This window comes from Lucilia cuprina, chromosome 3 (assembly GCF_022045245.1).
Source record: "Lucilia cuprina isolate Lc7/37 chromosome 3, ASM2204524v1, whole genome shotgun sequence".
NCBI classification, from domain to species: domain Eukaryota; kingdom Metazoa; phylum Arthropoda; class Insecta; order Diptera; family Calliphoridae; genus Lucilia; species Lucilia cuprina.
Genome location: NC_060951.1, coordinates 547455 through 573123, shown reverse-complemented (window position 1 = coordinate 573123; position 25669 = coordinate 547455). Strand labels below are relative to the sequence as shown.

Below are 25669 nucleotides of genomic sequence, written 5' to 3'. Positions count from 1 at the left end.
TATTTGTTTAAAAAAATTATACATCAAATTAAAAATACCTTGCTAAGGATATATAACATGACTCAAAACATAAACCGACGTTTGGTTTTCCCCAAACATATACATTTTGACCCGACTTTTTTTCATCCAAAATAAATTGGAAAAATGTCTATATAATTTTATTATAGAATCATATACATAATAGCCATTGAATTTAACTTTTATTTAAGATATTATAAACCATTTCCGTATCTAGTCAAACGCAAAAAATATTTGATTTCAAAAATCATTTATTTTTAAGTTATTTCACTCACAATCGAACTCTCTATAAGAGGTAAAATTTTCGACGTGATTTGAAAAATGCCACTTAAACCGATTTAAGCTAAATATATTAAAGAATTTTACAAAAATTAAATTTTTTTGAAAATAAAAAATATACTACCTTTTTAAGCAATGCTGTAGTCCATTTCGTTATGTTTACTAAACATGCCTCTCTGTCGTTTTCAAACAGCTGTTTAATTTTTTTGTTGTTGTTCGCTTTCATAACCTTTTCCTCATAGGAATTTTGTTAAAATTTAGTTATAGTTTTTAAATTGTTAATTATAATAAAGTTATGTCTTTTAAAGTTTTATTATCCACTGCGGATAATGTGTGGGCACAAGCTGTGCGCCACTATGGTAAACATAACAAAAAATTTCTTTACAAAGATGGCCAAAGATATGGAAATATTATTTACTATCCCAGGTAAATAAATACACACATGGATATCATTAAAAATTGTTCAAATTATTATTTTTGTCTTTTCAGAAATCCCAACCACCAGGATCCACCTGTAGAACCAGCTAAGCTTTTCAGAGTGCAACGTATTAAGCCCGTTAAAGGCAATCCCTACTGGGAGAAACATTTACTTAAAGAATTTGGTTTGGATGGTAAACAAGGTGATTTTACTGTGGTAAAAAATATTCCCGAAATAAATGCCCGTTTATGGAAAATCAAACATCTTATTAAAGTTACTCCCATTACATTTCCCCATGGAGAGCCCTCAGAGAACGACATTAAACACACAGTGGTCAAAGCCAATGGTGAATGTATAGTAACCAAAGAAATTGGTCCAGTAGAAGAAAGGGTAGAAGCTTTGGAGTCATTTGAAAATGATCCCAAACGTCTGGATACAGATTTGTTGAAAAGAGATTCGCGCCTTAAGTGGCAGAATCCCTGGTAAAGGTGTAAATCGTTTATAACATTTTCTTTATTAAACTTAGTAAACTATATAAATACAAGAAAAGTAAAAAAATATGTTAGGGTTAGGCAATGACTTTTCTTTTTTTCAACTGGACATAACTTCCACAGCTACTTTTTTATCTAGCTTCTTACAGCCAGAAGTGGCAAATATGCCATTGGTGCGATCATATGTAATAGAATCATTGATTATATTTCTGCAATTAATAAGAGAGCAATTATATATATAATGTTCAAGTTTTTTGCTAATTAAAAACTTACTCTATGGCACCCTCTTTAGGAATAGCATTCCAACGCTTATATTCTTGCTCTATACATTTATAGACATGCGATTTCTCTAGAGGTAAAAATGGTATAAAGTGATCTATCACATGGGCCTCTATTAGGCTGGTTTTTTTTAGGCCTCCCTCCAAATTGTAGGCAGCCTTTTCTAAAATCTGTTCAAAGTGGCCCAATTTAGTATCTTCTCTTAATATGCCGCTCCTTATAAGTTGACCCAACTTGTCCGATATGTAAACGCCGGCAGTGTTTGATAAAAATATAAATATTGCTTGGGTAGTATCTTGACCATCGACAAATGCATTGTAGTCCACCAGGGATGTTAGCGATTCAAAAACGCCAGCTGGCATTTTGTCTACTTCGTCGAATATGAATAAAGAACGAGGACAAGCCTTAAGGCCTTCACGCACTTCTCGATTTATGCGTTCCGTATATAACTTGGCATCCTGTGCTACCGGAAAATCTGAACGGCCCATATATTTGTGAACAAATTTACTTTCTAAACCTTTTGTATAAAGCTTTTTAGCAATTTGATCGGCAACAAAGTTTTTTCCTGTCCCGGGAGTACCATGAAAACTTATCACCAATGGTTTACGAGAATTGCGTTTTCCATTGAAATGTGCTTCTAGTGCGGGTATCAGTTGCTTTTGTACAATATGCTGGCCAAATAATGTATTGGAAAGCTCTTCTTTAAGTCCCATAATATCGGCCGGTATACTACGTTCATTGCAGCATTCTGCCATACGACAGTAGGTTTGATCTTTAAGAAAATCAAATTTAAAAGCTCCTAGTCCTACACCTGCTGCTATACCTAATGATACAGGATCAAACAAGCCGTCAACATTGTGTAGAAGTGTTAAAATCGTTGTCAATAAGAAAATTTTTAAAATTAAAAACATATTTTAAGAAAACAACTTGGGAATGCAATAAAATTTAGAATTTGCACAAAAGTGTGCAACAACAACATATGTCATTTTTGGGTAAACATGATATTAGACAACTCTGTGTTTGCAAAAAAAAAATAGTGAAACAATAATGCCAACCTTTACAAACGATGGCGGATTGTGTTAAGAAAATTACAGTTAAAACAAATCAGCTTTACAAATTATAATAAAATAAATATTTTTAATAAGTTTAGAAAATTACTTACATTATAGATTTAAAAAAATATTTTTAAAAGTAACAATATTTATGTAATTAATAATTAATTAATACTATATCAATATTTTGGCAAACTTTAACAGCTTTAAATATAGAGTAGTTGGCAACACTTTTACTACAAGGAATAAAATAATGAGAGCTGGCAATACTGTTGAGCTGTCAGTTAGCTACTCCTTCTCAATCGAGATGGCGTGGTTAATAAAAAGTCCCGTTATTTTTTATTCGTCACAAGTTCGTGATCAGTGTTGAAGAAAATTTTAAATTTAAAGTGAAAAGTGGTATTTAAAAAGAAATAGGTGATAATTTTGATAAAAAAAAACTAAACTGCAGCAGATTTCTTCCAAGCTGTATTATACTGTAAGTTATACAAATTTATGTTGTAAATAAGTAAACTTATGATTAAATTCATTTTTTTTAAGTTTTATTTAAACCAGAATGATTTATATAATTCAATAAATAGGTTTTGTACTTGGTTAACTTTATAGGTAGAATATTGTAATCCACAGCTTTTTTAACACCCCTTGAGTTTTTGTTAAAGAGCTGGCCATAGTCCATAAACAGAGAGTTGGTCAACTGGCGTACATTAAATACTAGCATCACTGGACAAACCAAGAGTCAATTAAACTAAATTCCTTCCTAGTTTTTGCTAAAACTATGTTATTAAATGTGTTTTTCTCTTATTCTTATCGAGACACATATTGCTCATAAAGCGTAAAATTTGACCTACTCACCAAAATGTTATAATAAGCAGGAGTTAATGGCTTCAGTACTTGAACCATACATTTCTTTGAATATTTTAAATATTTATTGCAGGAATATACTTCTGACATGCAAATGTTGTATACATATAACTATAACTAATATTTAAGCAACTATAAATTAATACTATCATTAATGTTATCTAATCCGAACTTTCAGCCATGGCTTGTAACATCAGGGGTTTCAATTGTGTTTGTATTAACGAATGATCACGGCCATGGGTTACTTCTAGGATTTTGCGAGCTTCTGCAAAATTTTCCAATGCTTCTTTAAGCCACGATTCATGTAATTGGATCTTTGCCAATTTTAGATAAAGTAAACCCAATAAAGGATTCCAATTACCATAGTATTTGCTAGAATATATAAATTATAAAGTTAAAAATTTATATTTTTAAATAAAATGTACTTGTAAGTTACTTACCGAAAACCCGGCAACAACTTTTTGCCATATTCCAAAGCTTCTGGCCATTTGCCAACATCTATAGCCGCCTCAAAGGCAGCATCCAAGGTTTTTATATACCACACATTCAAGGGATGAAGAACTTCTTGTTGTTTTTTCATTAAAACCTTACAAACATCCAAGTCTAAAATTAAACACAAATAAAGTAACAAATTTATAACTTAAAAGTAAAACACAGAACTTACAAGCCACATCTTTCATACTTTCTAGCTGCTGCTTAGTTAAAGCCATAACTTCCTTGAAAGTATTGCGGTGTCTAGGTATTATACCCGTACCACATTCTGTACAGTTATTTAAGTTTATATCTACGGCAGCATTACATTTCTTATTAATACAGCAAGCTGATTCCATTTCCACAGCTTCTTGATCATTTATACATTTACTGCAAATGCACAAGAAATAATAATTATCCTTCAAATCTCTACGCCTATGCTCGGGGGTATTTAGCAAATCAATATAGCTAATGAAAATCTAAAAATATCAAAAATAATTTTGATTTGTGTCACAAAATAAAACTAAAAATAAATATACTTTTGACCAATCCAAACATTCCATTTCTTCGGTAGCATGTATGTGCAATGTAGTACCTTCAAATGTGGCCACTGCATTTGGTTTGCAGCTGTGATCGGTTACCGAAACACCCAAAAAGATGGCGGTAGCAATTGAATTCATTTCAGCATCGAGTATGTTGAAACCATTTGTTACCAGCTAAATACAAAATTACAAAATAATACAAATAATATTAAACTAACAAGATATGTACTAGGAAAAACTACATTCTGAAAACAAGTTGTAATTAGCGCCGCATCACTATGCAAAGTGTCAGCAAGGGGCTTGGCCTTTAATCAGTCTATTTTCAAACATACATGTATAAAAATAAATTGAAAGTGAAATCGAAAATTGAATCTATATTTTGTGAGGAAAAAATAATATTGGCCAATTGCCAAATTTGTATAAAAAACACAAACAGAATGCGTAATACACTTGTAGTATTTTGTGTATTATTAATAAGATTAATAGCATTAATATTATTCTAGAAGGCGATCAATATGATCGTTTATGATAGATTTTCATTCACCCTTTCGTTATGAGAAATATAGATAAATCTTTATTGTAAAAGGAGAAACTGGTAATAAATTTAAATTTGTAAGAAAAAATAAATGTATTGTAGGACTTCGAAAGGAAACTCCATTATCAAGAAGTAGCGGAATATCAAAACCTTGAGCAATGAAACATAAAACAGAAACTGCGGCAAAATATGCTAGAAAAAAGATTGTACAGAAATCTTGTTTCCATTCCATTTTTTCATTTCTAATACTATAGTAGTAGTCTTTAGAACATAAAAGCTATTTCTTAATCCCACTAAGGTAAGATTACTTACTGATTGAATGGTCTAACATATTTCTCCCAAATTGTAGGGTATATGTACTATTTTAGCTTATAGCCAAAAAACAAAGGAATATTCTAGATGCGACTTAAATAATTACCCGTCCATAAATGGTCAATAACTCCATTTGATTTGGCACAATAACACTGTCCTGCATCATTTCACACAATATAGCATACAAAGATTCCAGGTGTTCCATACGTTTTGGATCATTTTTAATTTCTTGATAATCTACAAAAAGAAAAGTCGTTCATTTAATTAAATTTTCTAATGAAATAAACAGAAATAAACTTACGCGACATTAAATCTCTAAATTTCCTGAAGCAAGTTTCTGTATAATAACCTTTCTCCAAGTCACCACCATTGTTTAATTTTATAATCAACTTGCACAGCATACGAGCAGCATCTGGTACAGTACGGGGATAAATGCGTTTAAGGAATGGACATTCGATTTTATGTAAAGGCCAGGCCTCCATTTGACAGGCACGATTGCAATAGTAAACATAATGGCAGTTGGAACATTTCATAACTTTAGTACTAATTTTAAACAACAATTTATTAATAATTTTTGAAATATTTCTTTAAATTGAATAACAAACCTGCTTAAACAATTGTCACATCTCTCTTTGCGATATTTAGATTTTAAAACAAACGCAAAAGGTTTTTCCGTCAAAATGCGATCACCGCGTTTAATAGTTTTATTCGTTTGCGTTTTCATTTTCACTACATCCTTACGAAAGTCCTTGTTTGGTTTGAAATTTAAAGATTCGTAGGATTGTATTAAAGATTTAGAAAATATTCTATGGGAAGGCATTTATTAGCGATGTTATGTATATTTGATTTTTCACAAAAAAGCACTTGTTTTCCTGGCAACAAATCAAATCAAACTAGCATTCTATCATATTTACCTGTGATGCGCACGTACCTCATAAAACACTTGGCGCTGTCATTCTCTCGTACTTTTTTATGTTAATGTGCTAAATTTATAAATAACAAATGAAATGTGTTTTGTTTTTTTTTTTGTCTGCAAATAAATATACACAAAAATTGTATTTATAGTAAAATGTAAACAAAACAAAAGGCAGTTACAGCTGTTTTGGCAATTTGAAGGTAGATGTCAAAAGGGATAAATCAAAACAAGAGAAATGTCACTATTAACAGAGATGCCATATGTATGTATATGAAACAAATTAATTTCATGAAATAAATTTTATATTTTTTCTGAAATGAAACAAGTTATATTGATTAAATCACGGATTATATTATTTGTTTTCATATCTTCTTCATATTTGAGATGTTATTTGTTATAATTTGTTTAAATTTGTGTTTTTTTATTTACTTAATTATATGCTATATATACAAAAGCTAAATGCTATGAAATCATTATTAATATTAAGTATACGTCTTTGTAGACTGGAATTTTTCTATAGACCGTTATTTAACAAAATTTGCTCTTTTAATTTCCTTTAAATTCAACTGTTTTTTTGACAAGTCTACACTTTGCTCCATTTTCTCGTATCTGTATTGTTGAAACACATACAAGCCGACTCTATGCTGTTAACATGCTTTGCAGTTAAAGCATCATTTACTTAGTCGTATACTTTCATTCAACTTTGCTGGACCAACAAACGAACGGAAACTGAGTGTATGTGTCAAGAAAAAAAGTCATTAATTGCAATTTTATATGCTCCATTACTATAACAAGTCACTTAACCCATCCAAAGGAATAATAAAAAGAAAATACTACCAATTTGCTGGTAGACACATATTTTTTGTTTTTATAAGTAATAAATTCATTTAAAATCGATTGATTGTTTATTTAGTTTGTTGGTAAAAGAAAACGGTTTATCAAAAGAATCATGCTGTATCGGTATTTCAAGCAAGAATTCTGTGTAGGAATTCAAGAGTGTCTGTGCGTATTTTTGTAAAAGCAATGTGAGTGAGTGGCTTTTGTGTGACACCACCCCAAAGGAAAAACCAGATACAAACAAAATTGATTTCAATTATGAGACAAATGAGAATTTAAACAAATAAGTACTACACAAAGAAAACAAATTATTTTCCAAATAATAAAGCAAATAATAAAATAAAAAATTTTAAAACTAATTTTAAATAACTAATTTAAAAGAAACAAATTTTTCACAAATAATTAAAAATATTTTACGCTTAAAAGATTTGCCTCAAATCACGGAGTGTTAAAAAAAAACAAAAGAAAATTTTTGACAAAAAAAGGATTTTTCTTTTCGTTCGTGGCATGAATAGACAAAAATGTTATGAGTTTGTGTAAATTTTTTACTTATAAAAGTCAATAGAATTTTATATGCTTGAACGTGTAAGTGAGAATTTTAACAGAGAGAACATGAAAAAAATATATTTTAACTAAAAGCAACAACAGCATCATCATAGATCAACAATATAAGTAAAAGAAGAGGCTAAATAAGCAAAAGAATAAAATAAAAATAACAGGATTTAAATAAATTATAACACAAAAACAAAGTGTAGAGAGAAAGAAAACAAAAAAAGTTAATTATGTATTTTTTTGTGGAATGGTTTTACGGACTGTTTGTTATCACCGCATACCATTTACTGTTATCATAGCTGTCATTGCTTCCCAAATCAAAATCCTTTAATAAATTCATTTAGTTTACGCACAGGTAGAGTGTATAAGCCGTAGTTAAAGTAGAATAACGACACCAACAACAACACTACTAACTAGAATAAATACAAAATATAGCAACAACTATTTAAGCAAAACAAAAAAGTTTAAGAAAAACCCTAAAACAAATACAAAAAGAGTGAAAGAAAACAGAAAATAAAATATGTATGTGTAAAAATTGTGTTCGTTTATAATTCCACATCTTCAGCATTCATTCGTATTACTCGCATAATATAAATGTTGTTGGCACTGCCTTTGCTGCTGCCACTGCTGTCACTGCTGCTGCTACTTTTGTTTTCGTAGATTTTGCGATTTGTGTCACCGCCATTCATTTTGTAGGTAAGTACTACTTGTACAATCAGTATAAGTTTTGTTTTTTAATTTATTTTAAGTTTTATTTATTTTGCTGTTGTTCTTGGTTTTCTTGGATTTTATGCAGTATGTCTGTGTATATGTGTATGTGTGTGAAGATTTATTAGATCCCTTACACACCCACCCTATTTAATTGAGGTTTCGTTTTTCTTAATTATCCTTTATTTTAGAGTCTCACACAGTTTGGTTTTAAAGACTAGATTTTGTTGTTCTTATTTTCTTCAATTTATAAATATTTTTTTTTCATTTTCTGCTATTTATGTTTTATAAACAGTGTTGTTGTATTTGTTAATTTTAACATTTATCATCGTGTCGTAGAGTGCATTTAATGACTTCGGTTTCAAATGAAATATTTTTCATAATAATTTATCTTTAAATAAAGTTTTAATTGAGTTTTGCCAGAAAAAGTAGTTAATTATAGAGAAAAAGAAAAAAACAGAGAACAAATCTGGTACAGTTTAATAGAGATTTATTTTCTTTTGTTAAGAATTTTCAAAGTTGGGAAAACAGGTTTTGGCATTTTAATAAAAGTTGTTAAAAATTATTTTATAGTTAAATGTTTAGTAAAAATTAATGATTTTTAATGTTCTTTAAATGACAACTTTCTTTATGATCTAAGTCATATAGTAGAATAGAATTAAAATCGATAGGTTTTGAATTGGACTTTCCAATTTGTTTGCTACTAATCGATTTCAGCCTTAACTATATTTAAACAATAACACAGCAGACTTTTGCAGATTTTTGTCGAAAAGCTATAGACTATAAAGTATAGACTGAAATGACTAGGAGATGGACTACACGATCTTGAATAAAACTTATCAATTTGCTTGTTACTTATCGATTTCAACCTTAACTATAACACATCAGACTTTTGCAGAGTGTTGTAGAAGAGATAGAGACGATGAAGTATTGACTTTGATGGCTAGGAGATTATAGACATATTTTGAGCATTAATGTAATTATTAAATAAATTTAATCTTCAATACATCAAATAAAGCTTCGAATTATATGGCAAAAAGCAGGATTTTCATAAAATATTTAGTAAAAATATTAATTTAAATACTTATAACACTTTCCTTTGTATTCGCTATGACTAATACAACACTTTGTGTATCTCTTTATAAAGATAATTTTGAAATTATGCCATTCAACTATGTCTGCATTTAATTAAATACATTATTATTTATTAAAAATTCTAATTAGTTCTGACAAATTCTTGAAATTATGTTTATTTCGTGTCATGAATGAAATACGTTTTTTCTCTGTTACCTTTAAAATAGTAATGTTAAATTCCACTATGCATAATTACAACTGTTGAGCAAGTAACTTTTGCATTAGTAACACTTGGCGTATGATAAATATGACTTCGTATAAAAAATATAAATAACAAGTATACGTGGTGTAGTACGAGTGGTATGAACTAAAAACTTACTTTTAAGCATAATTACAGCTATTTATATATTTTTCTGAGAAAAGATAAGTTGTTCCTTCACTTCATAAATGGTCACATTGTGTATTGAAAGAATTAGTTTGATTTTATTTCATTCTATATGTTCAATTTCTTTTGCTTACCTTATTTCTAGGAAATTGTTTATATTTTATTTTAAGTTCTCTTAACTGGAAGAATTATTATGTGTGTACAATGTGACATTCTTCTTATAATATTAGAAGTGAAATTTGAACACATGTAATTAGGAGGGCTGTTGAAAAAGTTGTTCATGCTTACATAAATTTACAAAATTTTCGTTTCAAAAGATAATTTTCTTATTCAATATTTACAAATAATAATACACATTTTTAGGGAAATTTATTTTTCATGTTTTTTTCAAGCTCATATGAATAACATAGTAGATCAACATATTTTAACCTTAAGACTTGGGTCTTCATTTTAATTTTTTAGCATAGGGGCTTGCTACCCTGTTGCGTGTCTACGACACAAGTTTTAAATTTTATATTGATATCATAGTAGATCAACACACATTTTTTTATATTTTAACCTTAAGACTTGGGTCTTCATTTTAATTTTTTATCATAGGTTCTCGCTAGTCTGCATCGTGGCTACGACTTAAGTTTTTATTTGTAATACATAGTAATTTACTTAATTTTTAGAGTATAGGTTAGTATCTCAACAATATAGCTAAAGGGGATTGAAAATATGAATTTTGGATTTAATCGTATATGTAATAATTTAATAAAAATGCTATTTATCTTTTCTCTCATCTCCCTACAATTAAAGCCATTCTTGTTTACATATGTATGCACATTAGGGATATAACCAGAATAATGAATTTTTTTATAGATCTACTACGAAAGGATATTTTGTAAACTCAAACGTTTAGGGGATGAAATGTATAAAAAGGGGGTAAAATTTGGTTTATTTTATAAAGTGGTGTTTATGCGTGATGTTTTTTTATACAAAAATGATATTCATTACTTATAAAACATTGGCCATAACGTGGTGGTATGCCAAAATTTTTTTTAAGTTTAGGTATATTCCTAATGTACATATGTATAACGTATATGAACACATATTTGATTGATAGAAAAGCTAAACATTTTTATGTAATTTTCTTTCAATATACATACATATGTATATTGTACTCATGTAGAATATTTATTTAAAATTTATAAAGTACTTTTAAATTAAATTTGATAAGACCGAAAATTTAAAAAAATACACACATACATACGTTCTATACATGTATACCAGTAAAATGTAGAAAAATTGCCTCCGGTTATGAGAGTAATCAATTTTATGAGAGAACCTAACACAGAAAAAAAAACTGTATCCATTAACATTCTCAATATCCGTTATACTTTATTTAAACTTTTTCATATATAGTCCCAGGCATTTATTAACAAAATCCTGTAACTCATATAAAACTAACGTACACATGTATACATACATAATATAATAATTTTCAAATTATTTATTCTTCCTAAATTTTGTTTGGTTTAACAAGATTCTGACTAACTAACTAACAAACCGAAGAGAAAGTCAATGGCTGTCAGAGGGGGGGAAAGGAAGTGTAGGTAACTTAATTGGATTGAAAACTACAAAATCTTACAAGTTTCTTAAACAAATATATTGCAGACTTTGACTTTTTTTTTATTGCAAATATGTACATATACGTATGCACAAAAACTAACACATGCATGTGTATGTAGATCAACGCATTCATTCATACATACATTCACACAATTTTGGCAAATTCAATTCTTAACACATACTTCCTGCCTTCAATTGCATATTTGCCACAAAACGTTGTAAATTAAACTTTTGACATTTGATGTTCCACTTTACTCGCAAATACATATATTGTCTATACGAATGTGTGCTTATGTGTTTGTGTATGTTGAGCATATAACCGCATTACTTTTATGTGGCAGAATTCTCTTCTTCCCTTGTCTATTTTCAGTTTATTTCCAAAAACATACATGAATTAGACCTTATCCATTTCATATACATATGAACACACACCAATATTCGCACATCTGTATGCATGAGTATAAATTTAGCCTACTTTTAGGCTCCCCTTTCTAACCTCACCATGTTAGAAATCAGTTGGTGTTCAATGTAAAACTGATGGCGCTCAAAGGAATTGAAATATTGCCTGTAACTTTTTTTTATGCGATTTCTTTTTCGGTGAAATGTTTACGGGTGGTGTTTGTGAGTGTGTGTAGTTGAGCACGAAAATAAACTTTTTCCTATAAAATATATGTATATGAAATAAAATTAAATGCAAATTACAAAAAAAAAAAAAAAAAAACATTGCAGAAAGAAAAACGTCAAAATAAAGACATACAACCAAAATTTATGGCATAAAACCTGTTTAGTCATATGACTAGGATTATCTGTCAACAGACGTGAAGCTGAAAAACACTCACAGACACTAGCACGCTTTTAAAAAAATAACAACAACAAAATCTTTATATTTGTCATTAACGAGGGCAATCACAAAAAAGATATTTTTAATCTAGGAAAACCCAATAAGTATTTAAACTTAATATTAGCCCTCGTATTTCAAAACCACCAACAAAACAAAAACTAATAATGATGTGATATTATAAAATGTTGTAAAAAAGTTTTAAACTAACTTCTCAGCTTGTCCTCGTACTGTGTGTATGTTTTTCATTGTTATGTGAAGGCAGCATTAATAGTGATTCCATGATGAAATTAGGTTGTATTTGTACGTTACAGTCATGGTTTTGGAGCTCATATATGATTGAAATTAGAAAAAAACAGATTGAAAATAATACAAAAACGAAACAAGACCAACAACAGCATAAACAAACACATAGACAACACACAAAAAACTGCTAAACTAAGCTGAGCGAGTGTAGGCTGGATAACAAACATGTAACAATAACTTTGGTAATAAAAACAACCTTTTTCGAATATTTGAAAATTTTCAAATTTGAATTTTAAACAGTTTTTACAGTGACAGCCTTGTTACAAACATAAAAGCAACCATAACAAAATTACCTTTTTTACAAACAATAAAAAAACCAAAATCATAGGAAACCCATCTAAAAATCGTCATCATTTCCTAAAGGACAAATAGAAAACAACAAAAAAAAAAAAAACTTCCGACCTAAGACTAAGTTTTGAAAGTTGACATTCACACTACCATAGTCATACATAAACATTGTTACAAGAGTAGCTAGTGTAAACGTGTGTATTCATATACATAAGTATGTTTTATCGTTTGGTTTTACATTTATTGCTATTTTAGCATTTTAAACCCTCACAAATGATTATATTGTATGTATGTATACATGTTAATGTTGTTAGTTATGTATGTGTTAGTTTCAACTCCTAATTTTAACCTCAAATGTGTACGTGTAAGAATCAAAATGTTTATGGTACTTTAAGTAAATCTTATGGGACATCATTTACTAGTTGGTTTTAATGGTATAAAAAGAGTTCAGACTTTGGGCTTTTTGCTTTGCTTTGCTTTGTTTTTTTTTGTTCATATTTCTATTATACACATACACTTAGGCTTAAGCCTTAAGGTCCTGCAGTAGTGCTAAATGTAATAAATTTTTATTTTCCTTCCTATATTAAGCTGGCAAATGGCAAGTTTCTTTTTTTCTTCAGTTCATTTTTCCACTTTCAAATCTTGTGATGTTGTCCATATACACGTATTCAAACATATGAGTAGTAGTAATAGTCTATGGCTGGTTGGTTGGTTGGTTGGCTACCTTTTCAATGTTTCTCCTGTCAATGAAGCTAATTTAATAGCAGCTCATTATGAAGATATCAACACAAAACCTCAGCTGGATTGGAAGTTGTTTGGCAGTAACGAAGAAAGGAAAACATGTATAGTATATTATCGAACTAAAGCAAATAGCATAGGAGGCAATAGGTATTGTATTCAATGAGCTCGTTAAGATGTAAATTTATGCGTGTGCTTGACGTTGAAAGTTTTGTCAATAAAATTAAAATTTATTAATTTTTCAACAATATCGTAAATCTTAATGCTTATAAACTTCTTACCTATTCGTCAACGATAATCAAACAATTTTTATGTTAGATTTTTATTAGCTTTTTCTTCTAATAATTTGATTTTTAAATAGATCCGTTCGTATTCACAAATGTGTTTTTTTTTGGATTTCAAACTAATTTAGAATTTTCATAATTTAATGGGAAAATAAAAAGGAAATCTATATTATTAGCTGATTTAGCTTTATTATGGGTCACATTTACGTTTTTGTTGGTTATACAATAAAAAAATTCGTTTGAGTGTTAATTTGTTGATAACAAAAAGGTTTTGTTAATAATATGAAATTTTTATTTAGTCATTCAAATTGAATATGAAAAGCAATTTATTAAACGAATAATAAAGTGGTTTAAATAGTTGGTATTTGCAGTAAATAATAAAATGAAAAATATTAAAAAGTTTCGGGCCAAAACCATTTATGATTTGTTGTCATATTAATTGAATGTTGGTTCATTTATTCCTTAAAGGAAGCTAAAGTTTTTGAATTGATTATATTCTCTTTAAAGTGTTGTATGTATTCTCATAAGTATTGCTAAAATTTTTAAGAATAATTACAAACTAATTGATTTTTAGTAAGAAAAACAAGTATTTTTATTCTCTCTAAATTAAGAAAATTTACAAGATGTATGAGTAATATTTTATTTGTATAACGTACCAAAACTTTTCTCACAAAGTGAAATTTTTAGAAAAATTCTAAAAAAGAAAATTTAACATGTGTTCGAAAAATCTTTGCAAACACTTTTTCTATTTACAAAAAAACAATTTTAATGTATTCCTGAAAGGCTTTTAAGGACAACATTTGTGATTTAAAATTGTATATATAATAATATTTTAATTTTATATGAACTCAACATAATTGTGGTATATTTTTGTTGAGCTATTTTTAAATATATAAATTTTTTATGAATTTATAACTCATCATGTCACATCATGTTATATAACAAAATTATGTTTATGTGTATTCTTTTTCATTTAATTCCGTCTTGAGGAATAAACAGCTGGTTGGTTAATTAATGCAAATAAAACGTTTCTTCTAAACAAAATTATTTCCAACACTTAATCATGGAAAAAAAGGTTTTTATTTTATTATTTTTTTGTAGGTTTTCTATAAATTTTTCCTAGAAATATTCTTTGTTTATTATTTTTGGCAACAAATGTTGTATTTTTAAAAATTTCTATGTCTTAAACTTAATTAAATTCTTCTCAGCATTAAGTATTATTTCTTTTTTCACTTCATGTCTTTATACTCGCATTTAATTAAATCATTTTATTTAATATTCAGCTGTTTGACAAAATTGTGACATGACTAAATGCTGTTGGCCAGAAAGACTGACAATAAATGTCAGAAGGTTGGTGTTGTTAGATAGATAGTGGCTGTGCACTTGACATTGTCAACAATAATTATAACCAACCTTGAAGTAAGTGCTCTAACAGAAAAAAAAATAACAACAATAAAATGTTGCCATAAATTTAGAAAATGTATAAAGTAATTGTGTGTGTGTCTGTGGGGGTATTATTAATTTTTAATGCATAAATCTTTCTTGGAAAATTTCTTAAAAAGAAATTTAATTTCTTTAAGTAAAACCTTGTAGTTAATTTAACATAAATATATATTTTCGTATTATTCCATTAAATTTCCTTAGGTTTAATTAACACTCTGTCGAAAATTAATTTTACCCTAAATGTCTGCAACACAATGTTCTAGTTAATGCCACTTAATATGACATTATCCCTAATTGATTAACCCATTCATACTTAATAACAAAGCAAGTTTTGAATTAATTAACATCTTTTGTCTTTGGTCAAAATAATTTCATATTTTCACAATATTTGTATACAGTGTAATTAAAAATTGTTAAAAGTAAATTTTACCTCACAGTTATCATGAAAGCAATAATCGTAAAATCCCTGTAAATCTATTTTAATCTAAATTAAAAAGTATGTGTAAATAACTGATAACCAAAAACTAACTGGTTTTCTAAACATACAACAAACGATTTAGTTTTCCTTATAAAATTTTGTTAAGCACTGTACCCACTGTTAAATGAAAATGTACAACAACATTTATGCCTATATATAGATATAAATTTATCTATAGATTATTACAATGTGCATTATAGTAATTGTTTTTTGCTCCATTGAGACCTGCAGCACAGTGCTGCTCCTATTAAACAGCTGCCATCACTATATGAGTTTTGTTTGTAGTTTTTTTCTCTCTGTCTCTCTCTCTCTCTCGCTACACTTTCGCTTTTGTGTTGTAATTTAAACTACATAAATGTGTGTATTTAGTGACAGCCTCATAAATAGAAAGCATTTACTACAATTGAATACAATTAGTTTAACTCATTATTATCATCAACAGCAAAACAACATCATCATTATCATCTAATGCCTTTCATTAGAGTATTCATTGGTGAATGGTCACAACAATGTAGTGAAATAAAGGGAATTGAAGAAGAATTTTTAATTTAGCAGCATAATATTCAATGATATTGTACCTATTTTTCATAAATTAGTTTTAAATTTATAAATTATATATTTTACTTGCTTTTGTTGTGTATAGAATGCGTAATCAGAGTAGATATAAATTTTGTAAAATTGAAAACAGAGATTTTTTCACTGTAGCCTTGAAGAATTTAAATTTGTTACAGCTATAAAAATATTAAGTAGTATTTTCTTAATAGTTGTCTATTTATGTTGTCGTTTTGTTTAAAATCTCATTCTCATCTCATTAGTTGGTTTGTTTTTAATAGTAGTACTTTTTAATAATTATTTTAAATTGAAAAATTCAATTAAGTAATGTTTTTTTTCTTGTATAAGACTGTTATTGCGTCTTTTTATGCACTAAAAAGAAAAGAAAGAAGAAATGAAAAAAAAAAACAAATGTATATAAATAATACCCAACCAAATCAACATTATCATTATTATTGACATCAATTTGTATGTTATTCAAGTGAAATTGCAAAGATTGTACACGAACAAGTTTTATTAAAAACTTGTATGTTCTTTTGTGAAGTGATTTTAAAAGACTGCTGTAAAATGAAATAAAAGGAAAAAATGTAGTAAATATTTGTATGCAGATCGTAAAACCAGCTTTTCCAGACATTATTGTTAGGAATTGCTGTAAATAGAAATAATATAAAAAAAATCTTTGGAAATAAGATACATTTACATTCGATGATAAATATCGCGAATGATGGAAATGTTAAACTATAATGCTGTAACAATCAATGAAGTCTAGTGCTGTCAATGTATTGAAATATACGAACTAATAGTTAACAGAGTCTAGTGCTGTCAATGTAGTGAAATAAACTCCAATATAAAATATATTGCAGGCAAAAATAAGTATTACTTGTATGTCTGTATTACTTTTAAGTATTATTATAATGACTTACATATAAGCAGAAATGTAAATACTTTAAGTTTTGCTGTTTTATTAATTACTTTATAATGTAAGTTTTTAGCGCGCAACAAATAAACTATGTTTAAAAATTTGTGTAAAAACCTTTTCCTGTTTTGTCTTTGTTTGACTGTAACTACTTATGACAGTCGGTCGGTTGGACGGGCGGTTGGTTATTTGGTTGCTTGCTTCGTTGGTTGAATGCTCGTTTCGGTGGGTTCATGGATCATTAACATTGTAATAATGCATTATAACATAAAAACTCCAGCATAACAACACAAAAGACAGATAGAGAAAAGTAAAATAAGAATGAATGGCAGCAAAAAACAAAAAATATATATAATAAATACTAGTGAAATTTGTTTTACTTGTTTTATATTTTATGGCTTTTGTGTGAGTAAGTGAGTGAATGAACGAACCAGTGAATGTGTTGTTTTTGTTTTTATGTTTCCTTTCTCATTTTATGTCTTTTTATCATTTCAATTTCCAATTGAACAAATTTCTTCCAACGCGAACGACAATCTTTTAATTTACATGCCACAGCTTCAGATTCAATAATATTAAGTGTTATCATACTAGACAAGTAAAATTTCTAGGCTTATTTCAGTTCGATGACAATAATTGTATGACAAATAAATAAAGTCTATTAAAAAAAGTGAAACCAAGAATATTTTTAAAATAATTAAAACATAAATTTATGTATGCGTTTTAAAATAAATATTCTTATTTAATTGAATTGAAATTTATAATTGATTGGTTTAAATTCAAACTAAAGTGTAGTATTTATTTAAATATTTTCTTTTTGTTTGGTTTTTTTTTTGTTATTTTTAATTAATGAACTTCTTTTAGTCAATATCCATTATATGTATAAATATAACATCAATATAAATTATTTTTCTAGTAATTCTTATCTTTTCTTGTTATTCCTATAAGGTCAAGATGAAATTCAATCAATAAAAAGAAAATTGCTTTTTTTCAATTGATATCGTATAGAAAACTGTCTTCTCTTGTTTCTAACACAAAAAAACTTTGCACCTTCTAGCTTGACTAAACTAATTTACAAATAAGAAAACAATTTCAAGTTTGAGATGAAATTTACACTCAAAGAAAACCCTAAACTCTAGCAATAGAATTAAGTTTAAGAAATTTAGTAGAAATATTTTCTCAAAACAATACAATAAAAGATAAAAATAAAATAGATTTTTGACTGACTATAGTTTGTAAGTGTAAAAAAATTTTGTTATCTGTGGGATGGCAATTACTGTCAGTGTTGTTGTAGTCTTTTGTTTCGTTTTTTTCTGTGAGAATTTTGTGGCCAACCTTTTGTAGTTTGTCTATCCCGTATAATTTTCTAGTTTTTTTTTCATTTCATTTATGTGCGTATGTTTGTTTTTATTAAAGACAGTTTGTTTAATCTTGTACATCTTGAAGTTCTTTTAAGAAAATATATAACATTGACATGCCTTTGTATTAAAAGAATTTTGGACATTGGTGATAGTACTAACAAGAGAAATAAAACTTAACATGACCAACTGACTAATTTTGAAAGTTTATAAGACAAGTTTAAGAAAATTGATTTTAACAAATTGATATCATTAATTCATTACTCTTACAAGGAAAAGCAAAATAATGTGAAATTTTAAGAACTTTGGTCATAAAAGTCATGTTCCGTTAACATCAGTAAATGCAAAAATACGTTAGAGGATTGAAATATGTAAGAAATAAGAGATGAAAAAATCTTTTGCATAAAAGATTTCTATGAGTTTCAACATTTTTTCATTGAGACAAATAAAAATTTAATTTTTTGTAAAAAATTGTCACCTTTTTTAGCAAGTAAGATTTTACGTCTCACTTTTGAAACATAAATTTATCTAAAATCATTGAAAGAATAGTTTAACATTCTTTGTATGCACTGATATGCCTAAAGCAATAATGTCCAAACTATTGCAATGATTAAAATTTTTGTTTGCTTTTTTATTATTGTATTTAGTAAAAGAGAAAAGGTTGTCATTCCGTGATTTTATATTGTTGGAAAATGTGTAATAATACAGCAATAATGATGTAGTTTTAACTAGAAATATCATCTGCATTATTTAGGGTATGCACAGATTACATTAAAAAATTATATCACTAACATCCGAAATCACTAGACAATTATATGATCAGTTCGATTAACGTTCCTGTACAGCAATTTTATAATTGATATAAAGAAACATAAACAAATCCTTTTAAATTTACTTTAAAATTTAATTATTTTTTGAATTATTTTTTTTTAAATACAATTTCTTTCAGTTTTGTAGTTGCCTTTTTTTGTAACATGTAATTAAATAAAATTGTTATTGAGAATTTTTATAATTTTTTCCATTTTTCTCTTTCTCTCTTCTTTTTAATGCTTGCAGGTTATTTGTCACACTTTCTTGTCATTTTATATTTATACAATATAATTATTAACATTTACTTCACCATGCAAATATTTATAACACTGCAACCAATTTTAAGAGAAACAAATATAAATACCAAAAAAAGTTATTGCAACATATAACTTTAGGCTGAGAATTGTTTGTATGAAATTTTTGGACATTTTTTCCTTTATTTTATGTTATAAACATTTATGAGAGTTTTTGTTGTGAGTACCTCTGATGTTTACAGTTAGTTGTTGTATGCATGCAACCGGTGCAACCAACACTATAAGTCTGTCTATTATGAGTAAGTAGTACATACTTCAAATTGTACATCCTATACATACATTCATATTTGTTTTGCTTTTCATATATTTTTTTTGTATGTTGTATATATGAAGAAGAGAGTAAATGACATTGTTTAGTTAAAAGGATATGAAAAGAAGGACTACAAAGAAGTTATATTGTTGTCCTAACAGTAGGTTTTATATTGTTGTTGGTTGCTGTTATTATCTGCAGTGTTTTTTTTGTTTTGCTATAAATAGGAATGGTTGGTTGAGTTGTTGTTGTCATTATATTGTTATTTATGTCTGCGCGTGCAGCAACATGAGTATGTTTGTGTTTGTATTTGTGTATTATTGTTATCTAGGTGTCATCATTCTCATTACTGTTAAGTTTTGACGACTTTTCTAAGTATATATATGTATGTACATATTTATTTATTTATTTGTTTGCTTGTGCAAAGAAAAGTGTTGTTTTTCAAAAGACACGAACATAAACGACTTGTCTGTAATTTTTTTTTATGTATTTTCTTTATTCAAAAAGTGCTGTAAATTATTGTAAATTCTATAGTTACTATAACTAACCAAGTAACCCAGTTTGTTGTCCTATGTATGAGTTTCCATTGTAATTTCTATTATTATATTCCCCTTTTGGTTTTTTCTTAGTCCGCATTTCATACTTGTGGCCATGCCACATAAATATTTGTTGTTGTTGTTTTTTTGTGCAGCTTCGAATTTATTTCACGTACTTGTTTTTATGAAGTGTAATTTTCATTGTTGCGTTTGTTAACAAAAACACATGAAAGTTAAGGAAAAAAAATCTAATGAAAAGTTATCGTGCGAAATAATAATAACAACACCATGTACACGATATAGTGTAAATTATAAAAAAAAATTAAAATAAAATATACAACTTTGGTCAAAGGAAACAATAATAAACATTAAACGTAAAAGAGATTGCAATGCAACTGCATTATTTTTTAAGTTTTCTTTACCTAAAAGCTGTTGAAGTCCTTGGTGTAAATGACTGTTTGTACTGTAGAAATGTTTGTAATTTTAAATTAATTTCTTATTTAAGTTGTTGTCATGTAAATGTATTGCTTCTTCTTGCCGTAAATTCATCAACTTTATCTTGTTAATCAGGGAAACAATTTAACTGTTTTTAATTGTTTCTTTTAAAGAAAAAATATACTACCAACTAGCTGGTTGCCATAACGAAGATTTTTTAATTATAATTTCTTTAATTTAAGATATTGTATAAAAATACATAATAACAGTTTGAGATTTAAATTTAACTGTATTTTTGAATTGAAAATAATTTCTTAATTTTAAAGATTTGAAGAATTTTTTTAAGCCAGCCCCTATAATTGAGGGTCTTGAAAAATATATTTATATTTAATTTATAACACATTTAAGGACCACAATTGGCTTGTTATTTCCTATACTTTGCTTTCCTTTTACACACAATAAATTGTAGTATATTTTATCCATTACAACATCATTTACAACCAGAAATAACTTAGATAAATTTTCTAGTCACCAGCTGTGTAAACAACAGTAAACAAAACTAATTCTTGGTAATTGTTTTACTTTCTTACCACCAAAAGTGTGGGAATGTCAACTGCAAACAACTTCCATACCCCCAACCCTCTCTCTTCCCTACAACAAACTTTTTGTATATGTATGTAGTATTTTTTGTATAGTAAGTCTATAAAGACATAAAATTAACTTTAAATTTAATAACCCTTACATACTAATTAAATTATTAATATAGAATACAAAGAATATAATTTTAATTAACTGCGATTTATTTGTTGATTAGATTAAACTCAATGTTGCTACTTTTCTTCTTTGTTGTTTTGTTCTTGTGTATTTAAACAAAAGAGCTTAAAAAGTTGTACAAATATATTAAACATGTTTGCTGTTGCTTTGTTAAATATTTAACATTTAATGTTAAAGTTTCAATGGAGAAAGAAATCTCAGTGAAATTTATTTATTATCAATAGACCCTGCAGCTGTAAGACATCATCACTGTGATGTTTCTTTTTTACTTTTTTTATTTTTTTTTTTTTTTTGTTTTTACCAAGATAATCCAAAATTTTGTTGTTAACTTAAACAATACTCTTTTGACTGTATATACATGTAGTGTGTTTTATCAAAATATTTTTTGTATTTATTTTCAGTACTTTAATATATAACTAAAGGCACTCTATAAAACAGTAGCAACTTATGTTAAATAAAAATTAAAAATATCTTCCAAAAAAGGTCCTTTGTAAGAAGTATTTACTGTTTAAAAGCTTTTTCCTACATTATGCTGTTGTTGTATAATTTACAAAGAAATTGTTTAAGCATCGATAGTTTTCAGAAAATTTTACTTAAATATTTCAGTTATCAGTTATTTTTATTTGAGGAAAGAGTAATCCTCAGTATCAGCAACATCCTTCTTTAAATATTTCACTCCCTGGTGTTTTGTATTGAAATGTTAATTTCCTACCAACAATATAAAAAGTTTTTGACGCTTATTTTAGCGTTAATAATTGCCAAAGTTCGAAAAAGTCTTAACAATTTTACCCCCTTTTATAGTATTTGGTTTTCTTACTCATTTTTTTCCTTTCTGTTTGCTATTGATGAAACGAGAGTGGGACAAAGTATTATATGTATTTATAAAACAATATAAAATGTTTTTATTAAATTAGTTAAAGTTAGAACATAATATTGTAATATAGTCATACATTAGAGGTATAAAATAACAAGTTAAACAAAGTTGTTTTCTTGTTATTCAAATTTAAGTTATTTCACCTTTTGTATTATTTATTAACTATTAAATAATTTTAATTTAAAAGAGAAATTTAAAAATAAAATATTTTTATTTAAAATTTTAATTTGAATGAATTTTAAAAGTCTTATTAATTAATTAATTTAACAAAGTGTCTACTCAGACGTATGATTAACATTAATTTGTAATATTTGTTGTATTGTTTAAAAAAAATCGTTTTTTATTGTTGCCTTTTTATTGCCAAATAACTTTAGCTATTGATTTAAATAAAAATATTTTCTAAATGTTTTATAACTTTTGACCTTTAATGAGCTGATTTTTGCTAAAAGTTAAATATAGGTTTTGTACTGTTTTGGCAGCAAAATTTTAAAACTAAACTTAAACTCAACAGAGTAAAAAGCTTGATTTCAAAATATTCTTAAATCTATAATTGTTTATAAATTTTGATAGTTTTTGTTTTAACAGTTTTCTACCACAATGACAATTAACTTATATCATGTTGACGGTATTGTATGACTTTGTGGATTAAACAATTAAAAACTGTTAATTAAATATTTAACGTAAACGCATAATAAGACTTCATCAAATATTACTGCATAATAGTTTCTATTAAAATATAATTATTTCTTTTTTCCCTTTTTAATAATAATCCATTAATTCACTAAATTATATAAAATTATTATATTGCTATTAAAAGACAATTAATTACATGATTTTCATTTATTTTTACTCAAGTATTTACAACAATTAATATAAATCACAAGTATTGCCAGCAGTGTTTCATTTTCATTAAATAAATATATAAAAAGAGCAGCAAATTATTATACATTAATTAAAATAAAATACAGAAAACTGTTAAAAACATAAAGCAAGGTTATACATGAATCTTTCAACAAGTATATGTACATATGTACCTACGTATACTTCACAGTGTTAATTAAATATTAATCATACGCCGTATATTTTTCTGAAGAGTTTTATAAACATTTGAAAATTTCTGGGTATGAATATGAATTGTTGTAGCTTTAATTATACAAATTAAAAAGAAATATTTATTTATACATCTACAATATGTTTCCTGTATTTAATTCTGTTTTTATACTAGCATCATTTTCTCAGACTAAGCAGTTTTTTTTTAGCTTATTTTTTCCTACATTTGTAAGATAAATAATTAAAATATAATTACTAAGAAATTCACGCCTCATTCCATTTCATTGTAATTCCTACAAACAAAAGCTCTAAACAACAAACTTAAAGTAGAGAAACTGTAAAAAACCAAGTGGTAATTAGTCAAAACCAAATAAAAAACACACACAACTGCCAACAGGAAATGAAAAAAATATTTATGTGCAAAAAAGGCAAGAGTTACAAGTAATTGTATCTAGTTATTTGTTAAAAAGGAAAGAATAAAACAACAACAAATAAATGAGAATAAAACAAATAAATAAAGCATGAAAATAAGCTGGAAAATAGCTGGTAATATTTAACCATTAACACCATAGACAAGGAAACAAATATAACATTTAAAAAAGGAAAGCGTAGCACGAAACTTTATAATGAACCTTAAAAAATAAAACATAATACAGATCAGTTTTTCAATTAATCCCACAAAAAAAATATAAGCTTAAGACTATTCAAGCAGCAATATTATATTATAAAAAAATAAGATAAAATTGATATTTAGAAAATATACCTTATTTATGAAAAAAGGTACACTTTAAACGTTCTTCTTTATTTATACTTAAGGTTTTTATAAAAAATTTCATTTTTTATTAAAATTTCCTGCAATTACCAAAAAGTAAAATTATGCATCTGCATGTGCCAAGAAGGTGTTTTAAACTAACCATTACTTACTGCCCGAATCAATTAAATTCTAAATTTTGCAAAAATTTATGTATTTAATTATTAAATAATCCGCTAAACTAGCAGTAATTAAATTTTCACTGATTTCTACCACAAAATCTAATGTATTTTATTACTAAAAACTTCGTTATTTGTAGTATTGTATTTTAAATGTATTAATTAGTTGTTGAAATTTCTATAAAATTATTGCGTTTTGTCAAAATATACTGTTCATAATGAAACTTGAAATGATGATGATTGATTTCGCTTGTATAAAACTATAAATTTTTGTTGACCTTAGTACATATGTACATAAACAGTGCAATTGCACAATACAATTATATAATTAAATTAATAATTAATTATTATTGCTCTGTTTTTATTCAGGGAGATTATGTTTAAATTTAAATGGCCACAACAAATATTTTCTATGTTGAACAACTAAATTAAAACAAAACCCCGACAAACATCTAATGTATTTATATTATATAAAATACATAAGTTTATTTTTAAATGTGTGTGTATGTGTGTATAATTTATGATTTTTATCATTGACAAAAATGTTTTTTTTTTATTTTTTTATTTTGATGATTTTCAATATGCTAAATAAATATGTTTGCATATAAGTATCTGTATATGAATGTTTGATGAGCATGACAATAATGATGATGATGATGTTGTTGATTGGGTTTATTTTGTATCGTTATATATATTTTTAATGCAATTTAATCCTATAAATCTGAAAAACATATTATGTTAAATAATGATTCTTCATGATTATAATGAAATTAAATGATAATCTTTAACCATAAATGTTATTGTTGCTGCTGTTTATGGTATTTTATACCTATTTATATTTTTACATAAATAACCAAGTGGAAAATTTAATTGTATACTTTAGGCTATAGGTTATTAATGATTTAAAATTGTATCTATATTAATCTATAGTCTAGTCTATGATCTGACCAAATGGGAAATTTAAGTGTTTACTCAAGGCTATAGTCTGTAGTCTAGTCAAAAGTCCTCTCTAAAGTCTATAGTCCTCTCTAAAGTCCATAGTCCTCTCAATAGTCTATAGTCTAGTCTATAGTCTAGTCTATAGTCTAGTCTATAGTCTAGTCTATAGTCTAGTCTATAGTCTAGTCTATAGTCTAGTCTATAGTCTAGTCTATAGT

The 25669-nt window shown here is 26.9% G+C and overlaps 4 protein-coding genes across 7 annotated transcripts in view; 2 read left to right on the top strand and 2 right to left on the bottom strand.

Moving 5' to 3' along the window:
- Nucleotides 1-501: 501 nt before the first annotated feature.
- LOC111677141 (39S ribosomal protein L30, mitochondrial) lies at nucleotides 502-1275 on the top strand. Its single transcript, XM_023438212.2, has 2 exons — nucleotides 502-723; nucleotides 787-1275. Exons 1-2 carry the CDS (start codon nucleotides 593-595, stop codon nucleotides 1199-1201), a joined length of 546 nt encoding a protein of 181 aa, XP_023293980.1. The 5' UTR covers nucleotides 502-592; the 3' UTR covers nucleotides 1202-1275.
- Nucleotides 1211-2444, bottom strand: LOC111677140 (torsin-like protein). Its single transcript, XM_023438211.2, has 2 exons — nucleotides 1480-2444; nucleotides 1211-1415 (listed from the first exon to the last, which is right to left on the bottom strand). Exons 1-2 carry the CDS (start codon nucleotides 2394-2396, stop codon nucleotides 1307-1309), a joined length of 1026 nt encoding a protein of 341 aa, XP_023293979.1. The 5' UTR covers nucleotides 2397-2444; the 3' UTR covers nucleotides 1211-1306.
- Nucleotides 2445-3444: 1000 nt separating this feature from the next.
- On the bottom strand, nucleotides 3445-6339 carry LOC111677138 (histone-lysine N-methyltransferase SMYD3). 4 transcript variants are annotated; one of them, XM_046945509.1, is made up of 8 exons: nucleotides 6190-6339; nucleotides 5864-6064; nucleotides 5560-5801; nucleotides 5365-5495; nucleotides 4409-4585; nucleotides 4063-4348; nucleotides 3839-4001; nucleotides 3445-3770 (listed from the first exon to the last, which is right to left on the bottom strand). In XM_046945509.1, the coding sequence occupies exons 1-8, from the start codon at nucleotides 6192-6194 to the stop codon at nucleotides 3560-3562; spliced, it is 1416 nt and encodes a 471-aa protein (XP_046801465.1). In that variant the 5' UTR covers nucleotides 6195-6339; the 3' UTR covers nucleotides 3445-3559. The 4 variants fall into 4 exon arrangements, with proteins under 4 accessions (XP_046801465.1, XP_023293978.2, XP_046801466.1 ...); XM_023438210.2 differs by having other exon boundaries at nucleotides 6173-6332; XM_046945510.1 differs by having other exon boundaries at nucleotides 5864-6006; nucleotides 6173-6326.
- A 488-nt stretch (nucleotides 6340-6827) lies between these two features.
- Nucleotides 6828-25669, top strand: part of LOC111677133 — a 64436-nt gene continuing 45594 nt past the window's right edge. The window contains exon 1 of the mRNA XM_046945507.1: nucleotides 6828-8259. The gene's annotated coding sequence lies outside the window, so the exon portion shown is untranslated. The remainder of the gene's footprint in view (nucleotides 8260-25669) is intronic.